We start from the raw sequence: 20,654 nt of genomic DNA, 5'->3' as shown, positions 1-20,654 counted from the left end.
GCCTCATCCATCCAAAAAGGGGTTTTCTCTTTTCAATAATTTAACCTGGAAATTATTCGGCTGAGTATTTTTCCGTATTTTTCTGAAGTCTGCCTGGAGTTCTCCATAATAACTAAACACAACCTGTATAGTAAATATGCTGCTGGCCATTCCAATTTCTTTCTATGTGGTCCCCTTGGGAATTGACTATATTAACTGGGAATTATAGAGACGTCGAGGGGTCGCCGACTCTTTTTTCCTGTGGATTCATTCGTTGGGGAAAAATGGGAAATTTATTTTTAAAAATGGGGAAAAAATGAAGAGGAAAATACGGGAAAATTATAAAAAATCGATGCCCAAAAAAATACGGGAAAAGTGAGGGGAAAAATATTTCACAATTGAACTTTGGTTTTTTCCATTGGGAATTTTGATGAACGATATTCGCGGTTAAATTATTTACCCGGGAAATTAATACGAATTCACACGATGACGATGACGCGTCTACTAACATGAATTTGCAACCCTTTTATATCGACAACGCCCCACACCCACATAAATCATGTCAAAGTGACCCACTTGATGGCTTTATCTATACATACGAAACTGGACGTAATATATTTGTTATAAGTTGTGCTAGTCACAGAGGGGGATTTCACAACCTGAAAAAACGAGAAAATCTGAGGTCATTCATCGCAACTGCAGCGCTTTGGGACTTGTTTTTCTTTAATAAATACGTACGTACATAGCATTAGTTTGATGACTGCTGTAGGCCTATTGGCTTAAATCAGTAAACCATAATTGTAATTGCATTACAGTTTGTGTAAAGAATTTTTCCTTGCTTATTTTTATTCGCTGGTATACAAGCAATGCTATGAAGAGAAATGTATACAACAACCGCGGTGTTTTTCATTGGCCATGGTCAGGAATTCAAGATTGAAGGGACACAAAATAGCCTACATCATATTAATATTTGTTTTCTGTTAATATCTATAGGTTATCGAAGCCAGCCACAATTCCAAAACAACTATATGGAAACTAAAAAAGTGTTATATAATATCCGCAGCAGCTTTTGAATACAAAAACCGGATTGAAGACTGCCTAATACGATGCGTATTATGTATATAGGCTGCATACCTTATTTATTCAAATAAGTGATGGGAAGTTTCTTCGTCCAAACTTTTGAATCTCACGAGAGAAACCCAGTTCCTAGATCACGCTGTTGCTGCTGTTGCTGGCAGCAACAAATTCTAGGTCATAAACCGGCTCATGTCGTCGTCTACAGTAGATTGTTGGACAATTATTTGGGTTTTAGATAGCCCTATCCCTAGCGAAAGAAAAGGCGGAGCTTCCAGCAGCAAGCGCAGACCAAGGTAGTAAGTAGCTCTCCGAGATGAATCCCCTTCTTTTTCTTGGCTGTCAGACATCTAACAGTTCGGTCATCGGCAAAAGCTCAGCTCGTCTGGACGAAGAACGACGATGTCGAGTCTTCTTCCTTCTGTCATGGTCGGTTCGGCCATTGTCTGCCTCGTCATCAAATACTACAATTCGCACATTCAGCCATGGTTAGTTATTTGCTCATTTTATTTCGTCCCAAAAGTTGCAAAAAAATTTATTTCATGGGGAAAATGTAAACGGAAAATTTATTTGAAAATAACGTAACGTCGTCAATGTTGATCTAGGTTTTTCTCTAAAGTTTACAACCCTTCACTGGCGGTTTATCACGTGCACTGTCGGGAGATCAAACGAAAACATTTCGAGTCGATCAAGGATCACAAATCGGCCGATCCTGAGTTGAGGAAGAAGGGCGCCCTGAGGATCCTGGAAATCGGACCCGGTCCCGGCTACAATTTCGAATTCTATCCGCCCAACAGCGAACTGACGGCCGTCGAAGTCAACCGCTTCTTCGAGGAGCAATTCTTCGAGAAACAGGCCGACCATCCGCACATCAAAATGGAACGTTTCGTCGTCGGATTTGCCGAGGACATGAAGGACGTGCCGGACAACAGCGTCGACATCGTCGTCTCCACCATGGTCCTCTGCTCTGTTCGCAGTGTCGAAGGGGCCCTGAAAGAAGTCCACCGCGTTTTGGCTCCGGTATGTTGTTCAATTATAAGGTTTCGTCTGTTTTTTCGATCGATTTAATATTTTAAAATTTTTTTGATTCGCCCCCTATATGATAGGGAGGAAAATATTATTATTGGGAGCACATCCGCGAATTTAAACACTTTTGGATCCGGTTGGTCCAGCACCTGGCAACCTACACCTTCTACGACCTGGTCTTCGGGTGCAGTTTGAACCGGCGGAGCGACGAAATCATCAAAGCCAATAAGACTGGATACTCGAGCGTCGAGCAGCAACGTTTCAGAACGCCTTTTTCAAATAAATTGTTCGTCTTCCACAGCGCCCACGTCAAAGGAATCGCCACGAAATAAATCAAATCAAAATATGATGTAGCCTACTTTCTTCTCTTTTTACTGTTATGTATTAAATAGTTATGCTGCGCTTTGCCTCTATCCGATCGGTTAATAATTACGGCATTATATTAGTAATATTACTCAAGAATACACAACGATCTTAACAAATATTCAAAACTTACACTCGTAAATATGCTTTAATTATGCATAGCCTACATCAAAGCAAAGTCATTTGGGGTCAGTTTGTGGGAAATGTATTCTTTACATAATTTGATTTGCGCTCTGGAGTGTGGATCATTTTTCCGGTTGTTGAATATTTCCGAATACGTCACTCCTTTGACCCAGATACATAATGATATGACAAGGAATAACTTACGGACCTAAACTCCATAGTTTTCGTTCATCTTTAACATTTCAGACTGCTGGTTTTTATTACAAAATTATTATTAGGTACATATCAAATCGTGTACTTTTATTTCTTTATTTTCGTCCGCGCTAATACCAATACATCACATAGGTCTAAATTGTTCACAACATATTAAAGACTAACATCATTTGATCCCTGTATAAAATATTAGGGGACCCCCAACACTCACGCAGCTTTGAGTGTTGCTTCCAAAATAGTTAATAAAACTAAAAACAAACAAAACTGAAAATTGACTAATTTTTTTTTTCTTCCCGACAAATTCAAAGTAAAAATATCAACTCATCCCGAATTGTCTCAAATTGAAATTATGCTTTTCTGTTTTTTTTTTGACTAAATTTTTCAACTAAATTTTGTTTACGAGTGAACCAACTGAAACAAAGAAAAAGACATTGGCATTGATAGCAGCACTCATGTGATTTGAATCGAAACCAAACGACTGCGGCGTCATCAGTTTTTCTTAATTCAATTTTAAAATTTCAATTTTTTTTTCAATTCAAATTTTTAAGTCGCTCAATTCAATTTCTTGAGCGGACCAGCTGATTGTTGTCGACGTTGGCCGGAGCAGACGGAGCGACGACACAAGCGGAAGAGGATATAAATGGCCAAAAGGCAAACGGCAGAGAGAAAGCCCATCACGTCCAGGAGGCACTTTTGGTAGATTGAAAGTTGGCGGGAAGCGCTGCGCAAATGCGGAGCCCCCTGGTGGCGGATGACGTACTCGATCCAGTAGACTGCCCGTTCCAGCGGACTCTCCATCTGGTCTCTCATCAGAGCCGATACTTCTTTCATCCGCCGCTTGTACCTCGGATCGGTGAGAATCCGCTGGATGGCGTCGTAGAGGACCTCCTCCGTCAATTGGTTCCAGTCGAGTTTGATGGCGTAACCGTCCTCCTGGGCCTTTTGGGCGTTGATGGGCTGATCAGACCAGACGGGCAGGGCGATGAACGGCACGCCGTGGTAGACGGCCTCCTGCTTGCTGAGCAATCCGCAGTGGGTGATGAAGAGGCGGGCCTTGGGGTGGCCCAGAAGGTCCTGCTGCGGCAGCCAGGAAACGAGTTTGACGTTGGACGGGATGAGCCCGTCGGGCAGGACACCCTTGTCCTCCCACTTCCAGATGACTCGCTGCGGCAGCCGGGCGAAAGTCGACAGGAAAATGTTGCGAACTCCGCCCGGAATTTCGACGCCTTTCAAAATCGATCCGAAACTCAGGACGATGAATCCAGCGTCGCCCGACCCATCGACAAACAACTCCAAATCCTTTAAATATACAAATTGAATTAATAATAATATTAAGATCATAAATAATCGACTGTATTATAGCCAAATGAAATATTATGGACTTGCATCAGTTATTTGTTTTATCCTACCGTGGGCAAAGGTTTGGGCGGGACGCAGTGCATTCCGCCGACTTGGACGACGGCCGGCGACGTCGGCATCAGATAATTAATGCTGAAATGAGTGTTGGTCAGCAGGAGGCTCAAGCGGCGGTCCTCGATGTCGACGATGGAGGTGAAATTGTCGTAGCCCAGGACCTTGACGGCCGCTGAGTCGATGACGGGCACGACGTACAGGTGGTAGAAGGCCACAAGGGCCAAGCCGGTCACGGCGTTCAACGACCTCTGCCAGAAATTCATCCGGTCGGACAGGCTGAGCCCCGAGTGCGGGAAATGATCGAAAGCGAACGGTGTGCCCATCGTGTTCTGCAGCCACGGCGGAGGCACGAAACAGTTGAGGTAGACGAACGGAACGTCGAAGAGTTCGGCCAGCAGCAAGGTGCACTCGTTGAAGAAGCCGTCGACCAGGATAAGATGGAATTTCTCATCCAGACCGGTGCTCATCAGCTTGTGGAAAACCGGATCCTCGTGGATGGCCCGGCAGTAGTTGGCCACCGTTTTGGGCACTCGGAAGAGCAGCCGCAGGGGATGGTCACGATCGCTGAAATTGACGTTGTGCTCGCGATTGATTTCGGCCATGACGGGCGAGTAAAGCACCCGCACATTACTATTGCTGGTCCGGTTGCTGCTACTGCTGTGGCTGGGCGGTTTGAGGCCGTCCCAGTGGGTAACAAAGTGTCCGCGCTCGGCCAGCGCCGTCACCAGCGGCTTGAAGACGTTCGTGTGGCTGGGCGAGGTGATGGGCGTCAGGACGAGAATGTTGTAGCCATCGGCGGCGGCCGAAAAGAACAACAACACCATCATTAGGGTCAAAACGTACGAAACGAACGGGCTGGACATTTTTTGGGAATTAACTTGTTTTTCCCACGTTTTTAAAAACGTCAAACAGCGAAGACTGATGAAGGTGTGGGCTGGACGGTGGATGACGCGGTCAGAGTTGCACTAATACGACCATGTATTAGAGATTGGCCCGTGCTCAGTCGAAGTGACTTGGACGAACGAGAGTTTCAAACTGGCCAAATCGAACGGAGTGCTGCCTTATGCGCTACATACAGGAGGAAAGCCTCCACACAATGTGGAGCGAATCAACAGTCGTCTTGGAACTCGTTATTGCTGTTGCGTTTGGGTTCCAAGAAATAATATGCGAAGTGTAGTCTATGTTTATATAAAGAAATTATAAGGGAAATCTGAAAGGAAAAAAAAATGATTGTATATAATGCAGCACTCCGAATTTCTCTGGTGTACTCTTTTAGTAGAAACCAAAAGAAATCCAGTTTACACTATATTATATTCCATCTTATGTTTTGTATATAGAAAGTGCAGATTGCCGGGTCTACCGACTCTTGATTGAAACATGTTCTAGGATTATATAAGCACAGCATGGATTGATATTAGGATAGCCATATAGCTGCAGGCCTGTCTGAAAATATAGATATATAGTCTATAAACCATAGAGACATCTAACCAAATCAAAAGGAGTTTTGAACAAAGCGGAATAAGGATACATCGGGTGAATCATCCGGATCGCCCCGGATCGCCCGTTTAGTTTTATACAGGTGCAAAAGTATTATTGCGCGCAAATGAAGCTGTTGCTATGTAACCAGATATGGATATGCTCGGGTTACGCAATGCCCTTAAGAACTTGTCGTGGTTAGGTCGCGCCGCTGTCTTATGTTTCTAGCTATATCAAACCAGTTTATTAGAATGGTGCTAAGCAGCTGCAGAGAATAAGAAGAAAAAGAAACTAGTGCTGTTGAATTTCAGAGAAAATCAAAGGGAAACCAGGAAAACAGGGTCAGCGAAATGACATTGCTATATAGCTAGAACAAAACGGAATGTCCTAATATATAAAGTGAACTGTTTTAACTCTTGACGCTTGATGGCATGACAAAGTTGTTTTCTGTTCAGGTTTTATTTTATAATACAAACACAATAACTCGTTTATGCAGACGTGAATAACTATTAGCTCCCATCGATCACTTATTTACGTGATGGTGCATGTGTCAAATCATCAAAAAGATGTAGGCCTACCTATAAAAGTTGGTACGACTACTTCGAGGGACTCGTTTATATAGCTACGTTGATAGCCTACAAGAGTCTTTACTTGCTGGAAAACAGAGAAATTGCACTTGAGCGCTCTTATATAGGCTATACTGTATATATCGCAGCACTGATGAGAAAGCCACTTTTATCTTGTTTTTCTTGTTGCGGCGCAGTTTGGGGTGAAAAGACACAGCACACATCAGTCGTCGCGACGACCTGACGGTTTTGTTTTTGAACGAGATAAAATTCTCATCGTCATGCTGATCTTGCTGGGAAAGTGGAAATATCCACTGGAATCCAGTTTATTATATTATTAGGCAATCGCTTTGGAATTTTAACGCGCTAATATAATAGATATTATATTTTTGGATAACCTACATAGCCATCTTAGGTGGACTGCTGCAGCTGCCTTTATACATACCTATATATTCCGGGCATGCAGTATTTATATAGTGCTCTCTCTTGCATTCTTACTTTCTTATTACATAAAAATAAATATTCCATAGTCCATTTGGACAAATAGATATCAATCAGTTTAATCGCAAAGGAATCCAAGAAGATCTGCAAATAGGCCTAATAAAAAGCTTGACAAATTTTGGGATTCGCCTTATTGTGTTTAAAATAAAGCTTCAATATACTGTAGAGTTCCAAAAAGAATTCTGGTCTTGGCTAGAAAAACAAAACATTGTTATTAATTCAACTGAAACCTTCATTTATAACTTCTGTCAATTTCTTATTCCCGCAGAAGATCGATTCATCTGTTATATTCATGGCTGCTGCTGCTAGCTACTAATTCGGCCCCGTTCCAGCGCACTGCTCAGGAAGAAATTAACCCGCGCCATATGTTGCGAATTATAATACTAGCAACAAATCTTGACTACAAAATGCTGGATGGATGCGACGTTCGTTTTGCTCCAGATTGTGTTATAGGGTCAACTGATTTGCCTGCTGTTTGGAAACAACTGCTTGTATAAAACCTTTCAAAAGATTTTTTAATTCCGAATGGCCGGGCTGAGCGGTTTGTCTAGTTTTCTTTTTTTTTTTTAATAAATTTCTTTTTTTAAAGGGCGTCTGAGGACCAGCAGTCAAAACACAAAATGTTGGAGATCTTATATATACAAAATATAAACGTGCTGAAAAACAGGATGTCCCGCAGGAATGCTGCTGCAACTTAGGTCTCTCCGCGTTTTGTTTCTTGTTTGGTTACACTGTTAATAATACCTCACGTTTTTCGAGACATACAGTCCTCGGAAACCGGGCAACTAGAAACGTATATTATAATCTACGATAACCGAGACGTGTTTTCCGTCTCGCAAATCGTGAGTAGTAATCGTCCATTCTTAAATAAAAGATTAGACTACGATAGGAATTGAACTCGGGTCTCCGGCATCACAGTCGGATGCTGATCCGCTGTGCCATTTCTATATGATGTAAGTAATAGTACCTTTTCGATACATTTTAGGCTGTTTTTTTAACTAGACAAAAGGAAGGGAAAAAGTAGGAAACAAAAATTGAGAATGTACATTTTTGGTCGAGACGTGCTATTGAAAATCGAAGGTTATAACTACCGAAACGGAGTTCCTACCGATTTTAGAGACCCAGTAACATTTTTCGTTAATATCGTGTACCCAAATACGAGACCATTTCTTAACAGTGTATTTTTCCGGGTTGTTTCACAATTGCGCAACTTTACGCTCGTCGTGCATGATTTTAATTTGTTGTACAGAATATGATTTTATTCCGCAGCAGTCGCTTTCTAATAGCCACTCGCGGAGAATGGCCTATATAGCCTATAATAAAGGGAAAGTTGCCTGCTAAAAATTGTTTTGCTTGAGATTTTTATTAGCTAAAATCTCGTACCGCATAAACCGCTCTAGAAAGGTTATTGGGTCCAGATGATGCATATGGGGTTGTCTGGTTGCTTGTGCCAAAACGGCTTCATGACTCAGCATTATATTGTTTTAACTATATTTGAGTGACTTGCGGAAGACTTGCAGAAACGACTGTTGGCCTATTATATAATAGGCCTACTCTATATAGACGATTGATGATCCAATGAGGTCAGATATTATCGGTGACGATACCAAATCGATTAAGAATAATAGCTGCTGGAGCATTCGGACCAATCGCGGGTGCTCAAATTATTATATACACATCTGCTCTTGTATCCGACACGTCCGTTCCCTTTATGATCTCTGGAGACATTTTTTCGTTATTAAAGTAGTAGGCCTAATCTGAATTTTTTTTGGTCAAAACTATAGACCTCTTGATGAACTTTCCAGTGCAAAATTTTACGGCTGTAAAGCCATAATCAGAAATGCACGTTCTTCCCTCTTTCCACGTGAGAAAATGTTTAGATTTTCAATGCACATTGCAATGTTGGACTATAGTATAGTTGACTGTATACATAGCTTTCTCCGTCAGACCCGTTCAAGCCAAAAATCCTGAATGAAAGCTTCTTCGTAATTATTTAAGACGAGTCCATTGCGCTCCAAGCACATATAATATTTCAGTGGAACAACTTCGCCTAAATTATCTAGCTCTTAATCAATGATTTTAAAAGGTTACGCCTGCTCTATATATAACAGATAAGGAATATAAGTAATGAGGAATAACAGGTTACAAGATTTTGTTTGTTTTCTGGTAAATTAAAATCATCTCCGCTATTATTCCATTATTGATATTTATTTTATTATTGATGTTTTCTGGTAAATTAAAATCATCTCCGCTATTATTCCGCTTTGGAGTTATTTTGAGTGGCCTAATACAGTTCGTATTAAGTTGCAGGTCAAATCCAAAGCAAAGGCAGTCTGTGTCATGGTCGTATATTTTAAAACGGGAAAACAAAAAACAAAACAGGTATCACATATGATATCTTGAAGCAGTTTGACCAGAAAACCAGAAATCTCGTTTTGTTTTTTGCTGTGGAGCCAATGGCATTATTAAGCATTAGAACATATATAACGTGGGCAGCATCAGGCATTTATTATTTGATTCTTTTTGGTGCAAATGCTGAGAGCGATTTCAATAAATTCTTCCGGTTACTCTTCGCCTTGCTCATTTCACGTTTCGATTTCAACAGTGACACTCGTCCCTCATTGGGGTCCCCTCCATTTGAGACTTTAACTTATTCAAAATCAAAACGTCCTATTCTATTATTAAGTGCGTTTGAATCCAAACCGAATACGTTATTTGCTGTATTATATAGGCTAGACATCGTCACCATGTTTGAAGAAATCGCAGACATAGCTTTGGTTTTCAAGCCCTGGATTTCCCACCTGGTGACGCTGTTGACCGTCCTCCTCATTCTGCGCAAATACGGAGGATCTCACCTTCAGCCGTGGTGAGTCAATAGGCCTATACTCATTTGTGCTAAATGAATTCTGCTGGGAACATTTTTATTATATTAATAACTGACGAATTCCTGGCATCATATAATAGGTTTTTGTCGAAGGTGTACACACCGATGCTGGCCATCCACCACAACTCGATCAGGGATTTGCAGAGGAAACATTTCGAAATGATCAAGAATCACAAATCGGCTGATCCTGAGTTGAGGAAGAAGGGCATCCTGCGGATCCTGGAAATCGGACCCGGTCCCGGCTACAATTTCGCCTTTTACCCGCCCAAGAGTCAACTGTCGGTCGTCGAAGTCAATCCCTTTTTCGAGAAGCAGTTCTTCAAGAAGCAGGCCGACCATCCGCACATCAACATGGAGCGCTTCATCGTCGGCTTCGCCGAGGACATGAAGGGCGTCGAGAGCGACAGCTTCGACGTCGTCGTCTCCTCCTGCGTCCTCTGCTCCGTCCGCAACGCGGAGAAATCGCTGAAAGAAGTTCACCGCGTTCTGGCTCCAGTAATAATATTTTATTTTAGATATAATTAGAAGCGCTTCATCTTTTTGATTGGGTTATTATTAATGAAATGTTGATTACATAAAATAGGGTGGCAAATATTTCTACTGGGAGCACATCCGCGACTTTGAGTACGGCTGGGTTGCCTTCATTCAAGATTTGTTCACCTACACGTTCCACGACTTGGTTTTCGGCTGCTGCTTGAACCGGACCAGCGACCAGGTCATCGCGGCCAACAAATGTGGTTTCTCCAAAATTGAGCAGCAACGGATCAAGACCCCGCTGAAGAAAGGATTCCACTCTTTGTACATAATCGTCGCGTCCGTTGTTATCGGGATCGCCACGAAATAAGACTTTATGAATTTGAATAAAACCAATGATATTATAGCCTATTAGAAATTGGGAGGTGCTGGGAGTGATTTCCATTGTAAAAAATTTAATGTTATAATGTCATTATATAGTCGTTTCTGCTGCTGGACGTACTAGCACACCGAATAAGGAATAACATGTCCAACGCATTATGTAAAAAAGGATATAGATTAGATAATAAGAGACGAGGGGTTCACAACTCTGTCGCCAAGTGTACGAGATATCAGAAACAGGTTCTGGTCATTCGATAGCGTCAAGCAATAACGTAAAATATTGCTGACTAAAAAATTCTTATTCTTTATACAGTATTACAGTCTGGCGGCGATTCTTAGAGCACGTCAGGAGAAATTCTGAACAATATAATCTGAATGACCAGTGATTAAAACGGCTGGGTTTAATCTTTGGCAATCACGTCCGAGATCAAAATCGAGATCAAAATCGTGTAGAATTTCAACGAAGTAGGCCTAATAACCTCGTTATCGCTATAGAAAAATAAAAAGGGATCAAATTATTTTCGAAAGTTGTCAGACAAACTTCTTTATATTACATTCTCATAAAATCTTTTCAAATTTTTTTGTAAGGGAAACCGAGATAACAATTGATTCCGATTGATTCAAGACAGTCATTTTTGCCGAATATTTCCAAAGAAAATGTTATCTTATTAGAAACTGTCTCGACCACTCAGCTGCTGCTGGCAGTTGAATCTGTATAAAAGAATAATTCTTTTACCCGTGTTACAGTGTTACACATAATACCTAAAAGATTATATCGAATCCTCTATATAAATATGTATATAGGGCACGACCGGGCACGACGGAAATCAAATAGAATCCAATTTATTAGACGCTGTTGCTCCACAACGACACCATTCCGCCCAAATACGAAATATAGTAATTTAGATAATTCGCTCTCTGGTAATATAAGATATAGACTATTTGACCTCAATTCTTGGCTATTTAACCTCAGCTGATAACACACCAATTTTATATATCCTCTTATTTTGTCTCAAGTTTTTAGAATTAATTCCTATTCCGGTTTTGAATGATATTTCCACGAAGCTTTAGCGGCTTCATTCCACCACGCAAGGTGAAATTATATTGCGGAAATTCCCCGCGCCTGTCACGTCATCTCACAAAGTATTTTTATTGTTATTAATTCATCGAGTTCCATGGCATGTACTAGCTGCATTGATTAAAAACGTGTTTTCTTTTATACCGTAACGTAACGTGTTTTTTTTCTTCATGAATTTAAAATTCGCCCTTGGCGGGAAGCAATCGATTTTGAACTTTCACGCGGTCCCAGAATGCCAATCGCCGTTCAAAAGGCATTTTGTCATTGACGAAGGTCGGTCGACTGTTGATGTTCAAGTTGCGCGTCTTTCCTTGCTCGACCGGCATCAGCCACTGGTCGTCAACGTGGTGACTCAGCAGAGGTGCCCTGTAAATTGAATTTGAATATTTAATTCAGTCCGGTAATATATTAGGGTATATATAGGCTAATCTAAAATATGATGTACCCATCTTTGGCGAAGGACGTTCATAAATCGAGAAGAGTTTCCGACACTTTGACATCGTCCGGAGACGTGACTTACTCCTACAAGTACAGTATGTTAATGCAAGTTTTATTTAGCTAGAAAATGATACGAAAGTACCGAAATCAGTTTCGGCTATATAGGCCTAATTACATAACACTTCTGCCATCATTTGTAGCCTATAACTAGTAATGAAATCATTCCAATCAATACTAATTCAGGCAAGGTGATGTTGCGTCGGATTCCGACAATATCCTCGGCACTGCGCGTCCTAAGACATTGGAGTAATTCCCCGGAAGTGACCGTTGGGCAATCCAGATGCTCGGCCAGGATTTTCGGGTGTATTCGCCGACGGGTGTGTCCAACACCCACGGACATTCGCTGTCCCCGATTGAATGATTGATCAATGAAACAAGCCTTTTTTGTAATAACGAGAATACGTAGTGCTAATATTGAATCAAATTAAATTTTTCTGGAGTTGGTTACCTTTGGAATATGGAGACAGGACGTGAAAGTCGACGCTTGGCACCCGCTGGCACCACACCTGCGCTCTTGCCAAATATGGTTATCGAGTTTGGATCGCCACCAAAATGGCCAACGTGATCGCACAGACGCACACCCATCTTTATTATTATAATGAAAATTCAATTCACATCAAATAAAACCAAGCGTGATGAGCTTTGAAATAAATTTGGCGGGAAATTATACCGCAAGGCCAACGACTGGATGGTCGAGGAGTCCGTAATTTCCTGGGGCATCGACGACTTCTGTGCTGAGAAAACCATGAAACCAAATTTTCAAGAATGTTAACAACTCGATAGACAGCTCGGGGATGTATCTAAAAGTCCAATGAAAAAATTGCGAAATTCACCGAGAGGTCCCAGACGATAGTTGATAGTCACCAGGACGACGTCACGATCCAGGATGTAACCGGGTCCGAACCTGTCGTTCTCACCGTTGCCGCTTTTTTTTTGCAAGGAAGGCAATTCACGGAATTTAGAGCTCATGTTTTTACAGTTAAATGAATTCTAATTTTCTTACTTTGAAGCGGAGATCTCCAACAGGTGGCAGCGCAAACGGAATGGCGCTCTGAAGGCGTAAAACTTTCGACCGGACGCCGACGACAGTTACTGGAATGCTATGGGAACCGACTAACCGACCCAGCGTTGGAATGTCCACCACCGGCTGCTGCTGTTGCTCACTGGCAGATGAACAATTGGAAAAAATCGCCATGAGAAATTGAGAAGCGTAGAGGAATAGGGAGTGAAATTTCAGCGCTCTCATTTCTTCTTACCTTTTATTTTACAGTTTCAATTGAAACAATCAGTCCAAAATGTTTCGCTTCAATTTTAAAAAATAAGCACACTGTGTGCTGCATATGTATCCAGGGTGAAACTGCCGTCCGACTGCCCTTGAGGAGACCTCCGATGAACGCCCCGCAACAACGAGATAAAAGATCAATAAACATTTTGATATATTTTTGGCGAATTTTTGGTTTTGTTATTTTTATGGGAAACGATGGGAAAACAGTTTAAGGGGTAACGGTGTGTTTGCGCTAGGTTTACATAAAAGGACTTTGTAGCGGGCGCGGTAATAGCGCGTGAAATAACAAAAAACTAAAAAAAATCAAGCGCGCTGAAATGTCAACTACATTGCCATGTTATCAATTAATAATCTACCGAAAGAACATAAAAGGATTGAATTGAAGACAGCATCTTTATTAACCCTGGAAAATGTCGACTAATACAATTACCGTGTCACATGTCGTCGCGGAGCTATTGACAAAAGTTTGATGGATGGAACTGTTATGGAATCAATGGGGAGTAATAAAAAATGACCAATAACCGCGGAACATAAAAAGAAGAATTTTGACCGACAATGCTGGACAGCAAGGTTTTTTTATACCGAGATTCCTATCTGATTGAAGGTTGAAATATCGATCACGTGATATTTTGTAAAAGGGCCACTATGGGTTTTTTTAGTTTGTACAAAAAGCAGAGATTTATATTAACTATACGATCGAATATCTGAAAAATAATCCTAGAAATAGTAGTGTAAAAGTTTTCATGTAGCATACCAAACTCTTCCATAAATCTATCGGCGTTTATATACTGTACACGTCAGTTTAGCCACGTTTGGCGAACGTGACCAAAATACAGTCGTGGCTGAAAGTTTCTATACCTTGTGCTCAAATATACGCCTTTTTACTCTGTATTGGCGGGTAGTGTCAGCCTATCACAAGAGAAAGGGGTTGTTATTTGTGCGCATTTTTCCTTGTTAACCCAAACCCCTCTACCCCCTCTTTTCTTAACTCTACCTCTCAACATCACTAACTATTTTACCGCGAAACGGGATACGGTTAAGCAACCCTTTTACGGAACGCAAAATGAAATTTACGAACGCTTGATTAACAAGAGTTCTAGAATTAAATGGTGGCGTGACAGAATAGTGGCAATTAATAGAATCTGTCTATCAGCCTTATTTTCTATTCATTTTGCGTTCCGTAAAAGGGTTGCTTAACCGTCTGTCGCATCGCGGTAAAATAGTTAGTGATGTTAAAAGGTAGAGTTAAGAAAAGAGGGGGTAGAGGGGTTTGGGTAATAAAAGAAAAATGCGAACAAATAACAACCCCTTTCTCTTGTGATAGGCTCACACTACCCGCCAATACAGAGTAAAAAGGCGTATATTTGAGCACAAGGTATACAAACTTTCAGCCACGACTGTATATTGCACAGTTTATATTCGACTTGGATTTTGGTCAGTAGCTATATCAACAAAGCAACCTGGTGCATCGCTGAAAATGGCCGTCATTCATGTGATTGCTGAGATGTTATTGGTGTTAATCATCACGTCGATGGTTTTTTCGTCATCTGCATCTACATCACTGTGGAGAGGGGACCAATGTGTTTCCTTTCGATACATCGGAAGAGAACACTGCGATGTAGCAGGTGTTCTCTTAGGAAACGCCACTATTTCGGAAGATGAATCCCTCGTCACCTTTTCCGGTTTTGACCGTTGTATTGCGTACCGGTTCATTCCGTGCCGGGACGGCTGGAAGACATGGTATCCGGTCTACGACAACAGCAGCTCGAAACAAGTCAGCGAGTGCGAGAACACAACGGTCATGGACACCATTAATCATCACCTACACCATCGCAGACAAATGGAGAAAATGGGAAATGATTTCAACCGCGAAAAGAAATTCTGGCTGGATTACATGGTCTCCGTTTGGGACGAGAGGACCATCGACGAAAACGCCGAAAAGGCCAAAGCCATCCGGGATCGAATGCAGGACTACATTCGCTATTCGGTACAAAATTATTATTATTGTTAGGCTATATTAATTAATAATAATTATTATTATTTAAGGTGGCCCGTTTGGGTCTCCGCGAATTGGTCGACGTGCCAAAACTGAGGGCAGATTTTGGCACCGTTTACAACGACATTCTAACGATCCCGTATCCCATCAACGTCCCGGCGTGTCCCTTACACGTGACATCGACGTCCAGTGTGCCCAGTTTGTTCGTGGTTGTGACCGGCGTCGCGACCAACAACAACCAGAAGAAACGGGACGACATTCGAGCCATTTTCAAGAAGGAAATCACAACCCTGAAGCCGAATCTCTTCAGTTCCATCAATTTCGGATTCTTCCTGGGCAAACCTGGAGATTCTGGCAACCAAAGTCTCATCCAACAGGAGAGCGACAAGAATAAAGATGTCGTCCAAATGGACATAATCGATTCTGGCCGAAATGGGTCATTGAAATTGGCCGCCATTTTCAACTGGGTCCGGCTCTACTGCGACAAAGTGGACGTCATTTTCATGATCAACGAGAATTACGAAAAAGTCACGTTGAAGAAACTCGGCTCGACTTTGACCGAAAAGGATATTTCCAACACTTTTGTCTACGGCGTCAGGGGACAAACTAACCCGTATGATCGAGGAGGAGGTATAGGATTAATTTTTACTTGATATTTTTTATAAGAAGACAAAACTGATGATTTTGTTGGATTTGGTATTAGAGGGATGGGGAAGGAGGAGGATTACAAAGGAAGAATTTCCCTGGAAAACTTTCCCTTCGTATTTCAACGGATTGGCTTATTTCATCACCGGCAATATGATCGTTCCGTTAATGGCTGCCTTCCAGACCGTTCCGATGATTCCGTTGGAGGACGTTTATTTAGGCATTTGCATCATTAAAGCCGACATGAAGAGATACACTTACTGCGGAAGTGACATCAACTCCAATTATTGTTTTTAAAAAATAAATTACGACACTGCTGGCATTTCCCATTGATTTTGAATGACTATCTAAAATTTTTTTAGTTTCTAGTAGCTAGATTTAGGAAATATTACATCCAACATTAAGCTGTAATTTGATAGTTTGAATTCTAACTCGATGTTACGACATTAATTGGACGTGACGTGACCATTCCATATTTCCATAATACATTGCTGGGAAATGCCGTCAGCGATCGATCATGTTTCCATCAAACAAGAGCTAGCCTACTGGTTGTTTGTCACTTTCTCAATTCGAAACGAAAATGATTCGACACGTCATCAGTTTCTTTTTTAAATAATAATAGCCTTTTATAAGTTGATTGATTGAATTTGATTCAAAACAGTAGGGGAAAAAAATACTACCGGAAAATGCCATTTAATTAAAACCAACGTGAAACAGAGAGATCGCGTGGAACGGCCACAGCAAACGTTTTAAACAAACACGAGCGAGGAGTTAACTTTCTTTATTATGATCCCCTGTGCGTGTGCCAAGCTCAAATTTCTAGACATCATTGGCCCAGCTCAAACTCTCACGTGTCATTTTCTTTTTGTCTTGGTAATTTGTAATTTTTCACTCCCGCGTTCGACGGGATAAAAAGACGACAATACACACACTTCAGCACCTTCGCTTCTATATATATTGTCACGCCATTTCCGTCCGTGAAGAAAACCCCGCCCTTGGCAATCGTTAATGACGCGCTAATTTGGATCCGATTCCGTTTGGTTTTTTTGGCGGCAGCGGAAAATGGCAAATAACTGACAGGAATTTTTCACAATCCACAAATGAAATTTATCAAAAGTTGTATGGTCATTGTCGGGTTTCCTCGGCGTGACATTTTCTTGACTGGACCCTTTTACATCGAAAAAGAAAAAAAAACAAATGTTGTTGTTGACAACTTAGCAACCGGAAAAGCTTTACTTGCAAATTACTCGCAAGCTTATTGCAAAGCTCTTTTTCTCTTTTATCTGCATAGTGTCATCTCTGAATCCCAGATGGTGTTGTAAATTAACTTGCAAGAACAACACTAGATGGAGCTGTTTTAGACAATTGCGTCGTCTGCTTTATTTATCTGCTTCTTCTCGTAATCTCGTGAAATCGTGACTTTTTTACTGAAAGTCACAGTTAATTATAGATTCCAATAAGTATTTCCAAGTTTAAAAAAGGAAGTAAAGATAAAGGACCATGTTGAAACCACAAAAAAAAGCCCACCGGGAACACCGTGCTGGTAAATAACTTTTCGGAATATTTGAAGATGTAAACAGAATAACGATGGTGTAATTGAACAAATTGTAGGGCGTAAAGCGGACAAGAAAAAGTCAAAGATCCGCACGTTTAAGAAATGGATGCCCGTCAGAGTAACCCCCAAAGCTTTCGCTATCCGGTCAGTATAGCCAAGGCTGAGAAACGTTTTTACAGGCAAATCAATTTGGTTCATCAAAGATCAATCAAAACGCATGAAGTCTCTTTCATAGCTGATAAAATTTCTGTTCCCTTGTTGTTAACAATTTCCTTTTTTTTTTTTTCAGGGCCTAAGATTTGGAAACAAAAAAGCAGCATATTCTATTAGCGGTCCCAAGGGCCAAGACTGGACTCTCCTAGAACCTCCATCGATCATGGTAGCCAAGCCAGCAATAATAACAAACTTTAAACGGCAGGGGCACGTCATCATCGTCAAGGGTAATGCGTTATCAATTCATTTTTGCAATAATGAATATAGAAATAATTTTTTTATCTAAAATTGTAGGTAAAAAATGAAAGGTACTTACTATTACTGGACTCTAGGAGGTAATATATAAGAATGAAGAGGGGTGTAGTCTGTTCTCAGGCGTGCTGTTTGTGTCTGAAACAACCATTTGATTTGATGTGCTGGGTTATTCCCATAACAGAAATCGACAGCTGCTGGGAAAATTCAGCACATGCACCATTGAAACAAAGAAATGTGCTGTGATGGGTTATTCCCAGCATAGTCATTTGTTATTGCTGCTATTTGAGATTTGAGAAATAGTATTATACAACCAAAGCATCGTATAAATAGATATAGCTTGAGGGGCTAAAGGTTTCCAGACAGAGAATCTATAGCCTATTATTTTATCACTAGGCTATGTTGCAAACTTTTTTGGGAAATTCCAATGGCAATTTAAGGACTTTCTTTTGCAAAAGGTTGCTATTGTACAAATAGAAAAGGATGTTCAAGTTGAAATTTTATTGGTCCATTATATGGCGGATGGAGAGGCGGATGGTGCGTGTCTGTGTCTGGTTTTTCGTTATTAATGATGCGCAATTCACTTTTTGGTTTCTTTTTCCACGATTATATCTAATAACTCTATTTTTGAACCAGATAGGCTACCAGCAAAGGCGGAAATATTTTCGCCGCCATTTTCCGCAAAAGCTTTGCGACATTCGGACTTTTCATATTGCTATTGCACAAGACAAATTTTATATTGCCTCGAAAGATATTGTTGTTGTATAAAACATATAAGAGAAATAAACTATGTTCAATGCCATCCTCATTTTTATTTCTTCATCAGAGACGATACAGCATGAGCTATTTTATGCAGTTGTCGTGACATTGAATGTGCTGCTGTCCGACACAGGTTATACATTATAAAAGCCGCAGCTCACACGTCAGTCTTTCGTCACTTGTCATCCGCAACAGTACCCTCCCGAATAATCAAAAATATTTTAATTTCAAGTAATATAACGTGAATAAAATGTTGGATCATTTTTCAGTAATGTTTTATTCTGCAACCCAGCAATCGTGGATTCATCATTTTCTCCTAGCATCTACTATAATATTTTTGAGCAATTACTTTCGACAACTGTAAGTCCGTTTTCACACATTTTCACTCAGGTCATTTTTGGGGAAACTAATATACTATTCTTCCTGCACAACAGGTTCTTTTTTAAAGCGTATAATACCTTACTTGGCACTTATCACGTCACTTGTCGGGACCTGAAACAGCAACATTTTAGTTCAATGAAGAATCAGAAATCAGCAGTTCCCCGATTGAGGGAAAAGGGAGGACTGAGGATCCTGGAAATTGGTCCCGGTCCCGGTTACAATTTCGAATTCTATCCGCCCAAAAGTGAAGTGACGGCCGTCGAAGTCAATCCATTTTTCGAGGAGCAATTCTTCAAGAAACAGGCCGACCATCCGCACATCAAAATGGAACGTTTCGTCGTCGGATTCGCCGAGGATATGAAGGACGTGCCGGACAACAGCGTCGACATCGTCGTCTCCACCATGGTCCTCTGCTCCGTCCGCAGTGTCGAAGGGGCCCTGAAAGAAATTCACCGCGTTTTGGTACCGGTAGGATTGTTTTAAATCATTTAAAAGGTTTTTATATAAAGACATTTTTCTTTTCTTTGAAATATTTATATACCACAGGGCGGAAAATATTATTTTTGGGAGCACATCATTGAACATGAATACAGATTGGTCCGGTTGATTCAGCACATTGCTTCGCATCCGTTGTGCATGTACCAATTTGTCTTCGCTGGCTGTAAACTCAACCGGAAAAGTGATGAGATTATCCAAAAGAACGACTTGGGATTCTCGCACATCGACCAGAACAGATTCCGAACCCCCCAGAAGAGTGGACTGCATGCCATATGCATTTTTCATAGCTCTCATGTCAAAGGAATCGCCACAAAATAGGAATCACCTATAAAAAGAAAGTCCAGCATTTTCCATTACATTAATATCCCAATTATTTTTTTTGTAATTATAGTAGCTGGATTTAGGCTAGCCTAAAATATACTTCACTTTTTCCATTTAGTTTCAGTTTTAGTATTTTTTATTTCCTTTATATTTTGTTGGTCATTTCGTGGATTCAAAAGGAATCGGTATTCAACGGAGTTATCTCGGACTTTGACAGATGACTGCGATGCAAAATGGATGGATGGATAAAATGGTGCTTAAACTTTTATACAGCAAAACATTTGGATACTTGTCTGCTATAGCCTATGATTATTTTAACCCAAATGCAAATACACATACAATTTAGGAAAAAAATGTTAAGTGATATAGGTATTTTCTCATATAGATGTATCGACTAAAATAAAATGCCATTCTGTGAATTTGTTTCTGTGTAATACTTTGGACTTGGATTCAGACAGTTTATTATATATCATTAAATCAGTAGGTTTTGTACAGCGTTAGTGGTATAACGGTTAGCATTGTTGCCTTCCAAGCAATAGACCCGGGTTCGACTCCCGGCTAACGCACTCCTTTTTTATTTCTGATTCATATTAGATAAAAATTTTGTTTCTGATGACAATTATTGCTAATTTTTAGATTGGCAATTAAACCCCTTTGGCAACAAGTTGGCAAGTTTTTTGTGCTATTCTGCAACTACACC

The 20,654-nt window shown here is 40.8% G+C and overlaps 4 protein-coding genes and 1 non-coding gene across 8 annotated transcripts; 4 read left to right on the top strand and 1 right to left on the bottom strand.

The window, feature by feature from the left end:
- The first annotated feature begins 1,369 nt into the window (after positions 1 to 1,369).
- Positions 1,370 to 20,071, top strand: LOC124313919 (methyltransferase-like protein 7A). 2 transcript variants are annotated; one of them, XM_046778764.1, is made up of 3 exons: positions 1,370 to 1,541; positions 1,659 to 2,073; positions 19,682 to 20,071. In XM_046778764.1, exons 1-3 carry the CDS (start codon positions 1,456 to 1,458, stop codon positions 19,949 to 19,951), a joined length of 771 nt encoding a protein of 256 aa, XP_046634720.1. In that variant the 5' UTR covers positions 1,370 to 1,455; the 3' UTR covers positions 19,952 to 20,071. The 2 variants fall into 2 exon arrangements, with proteins under 2 accessions (XP_046634720.1, XP_046634722.1); XM_046778766.1 differs by lacking the exon at positions 19,682 to 20,071 and adding an exon at positions 2,160 to 2,563 and having other exon boundaries at positions 1,373 to 1,541.
- LOC124313916 (UDP-glycosyltransferase UGT5-like) lies at positions 2,854 to 5,370 on the bottom strand. Its single transcript, XM_046778759.1, has 2 exons — positions 4,188 to 5,370; positions 2,854 to 4,077 (listed from the first exon to the last, which is right to left on the bottom strand). The coding sequence occupies exons 1-2, from the start codon at positions 5,052 to 5,054 to the stop codon at positions 3,331 to 3,333; spliced, it is 1,614 nt and encodes a 537-aa protein (XP_046634715.1). The 5' UTR covers positions 5,055 to 5,370; the 3' UTR covers positions 2,854 to 3,330.
- On the top strand, positions 9,284 to 10,533 carry LOC124313918 (thiol S-methyltransferase METTL7B-like). Its single transcript, XM_046778763.1, has 3 exons — positions 9,284 to 9,600; positions 9,699 to 10,113; positions 10,202 to 10,533. Exons 1-3 carry the CDS (start codon positions 9,482 to 9,484, stop codon positions 10,460 to 10,462), a joined length of 795 nt encoding a protein of 264 aa, XP_046634719.1. The 5' UTR covers positions 9,284 to 9,481; the 3' UTR covers positions 10,463 to 10,533.
- LOC124313917 lies at positions 14,747 to 18,797 on the top strand. 3 transcript variants are annotated; one of them, XM_046778760.1, is made up of 7 exons: positions 14,747 to 15,321; positions 15,381 to 15,960; positions 16,034 to 17,518; positions 17,587 to 17,752; positions 17,820 to 17,970; positions 18,038 to 18,078; positions 18,632 to 18,797. In XM_046778760.1, exons 1-3 carry the CDS (start codon positions 14,812 to 14,814, stop codon positions 16,270 to 16,272), a joined length of 1,329 nt encoding a protein of 442 aa, XP_046634716.1. In that variant the 5' UTR covers positions 14,747 to 14,811; the 3' UTR covers positions 16,273 to 17,518; positions 17,587 to 17,752; positions 17,820 to 17,970; positions 18,038 to 18,078; positions 18,632 to 18,797. The 3 variants fall into 3 exon arrangements, with proteins under 3 accessions (XP_046634716.1, XP_046634718.1, XP_046634717.1); XM_046778762.1 differs by having other exon boundaries at positions 17,587 to 17,674; positions 18,038 to 18,797; XM_046778761.1 differs by having other exon boundaries at positions 17,587 to 17,678; positions 18,038 to 18,797.
- Positions 20,072 to 20,448: 377 nt separating the features above from the next.
- Trnag-ucc lies at positions 20,449 to 20,520 on the top strand. The gene has a single exon. It is a non-coding gene; the product is annotated as a tRNA-Gly (tRNA).
- The last annotated feature ends 134 nt before the right edge of the window (positions 20,521 to 20,654 follow it).

This window comes from Daphnia pulicaria, chromosome 10 (assembly GCF_021234035.1).
Source record: "Daphnia pulicaria isolate SC F1-1A chromosome 10, SC_F0-13Bv2, whole genome shotgun sequence".
Taxonomy (NCBI): Eukaryota; Metazoa; Arthropoda; class Branchiopoda; order Diplostraca; family Daphniidae; genus Daphnia; species Daphnia pulicaria.
The sequence above is the reverse complement of the archived record's forward strand: the minus strand, read 5'-3'. Positions and strand labels throughout refer to the sequence as shown.

Excerpts from the sequence above, each read along its gene's own strand:
- LOC124313917 (XM_046778762.1), top strand. The coding sequence starts at position 14,812 with ATGGCCGTCATTCATGTGATTGCTGAGATGTTATTGGTGTTAATCATC. Across the intron at positions 15,322-15,380 it reads AGGACTACATTCGCTATTCG|GTGGCCCGTTTGGGTCTCCG; the intron begins GTACAAAATTAT and ends TTATTATTTAAG. Across the intron at positions 15,961-16,033 it reads CCCGTATGATCGAGGAGGAG|AGGGATGGGGAAGGAGGAGG; the intron begins GTATAGGATTAA and ends ATTTGGTATTAG.
- LOC124313916 (XM_046778759.1), bottom strand. The coding sequence starts at position 5,054 with ATGTCCAGCCCGTTCGTTTCGTACGTTTTGACCCTAATGATGGTGTTG. Across the intron at positions 4,078-4,187 it reads CGCCCAAACCTTTGCCCACG|GATTTGGAGTTGTTTGTCGA; the intron begins GTAGGATAAAAC and ends GTATATTTAAAG.
- LOC124313919 (XM_046778764.1), top strand. The coding sequence starts at position 1,456 with ATGTCGAGTCTTCTTCCTTCTGTCATGGTCGGTTCGGCCATTGTCTGC. Across the intron at positions 1,542-1,658 it reads AATTCGCACATTCAGCCATG|GTTTTTCTCTAAAGTTTACA; the intron begins GTTAGTTATTTG and ends ATGTTGATCTAG. Across the intron at positions 2,074-19,681 it reads TCCACCGCGTTTTGGCTCCG|GGCGGAAAATATTATTTTTG; the intron begins GTATGTTGTTCA and ends TATATACCACAG.
- LOC124313918 (XM_046778763.1), top strand. The coding sequence starts at position 9,482 with ATGTTTGAAGAAATCGCAGACATAGCTTTGGTTTTCAAGCCCTGGATT. Across the intron at positions 9,601-9,698 it reads GGATCTCACCTTCAGCCGTG|GTTTTTGTCGAAGGTGTACA; the intron begins GTGAGTCAATAG and ends ATCATATAATAG. Across the intron at positions 10,114-10,201 it reads TTCACCGCGTTCTGGCTCCA|GGTGGCAAATATTTCTACTG; the intron begins GTAATAATATTT and ends TACATAAAATAG.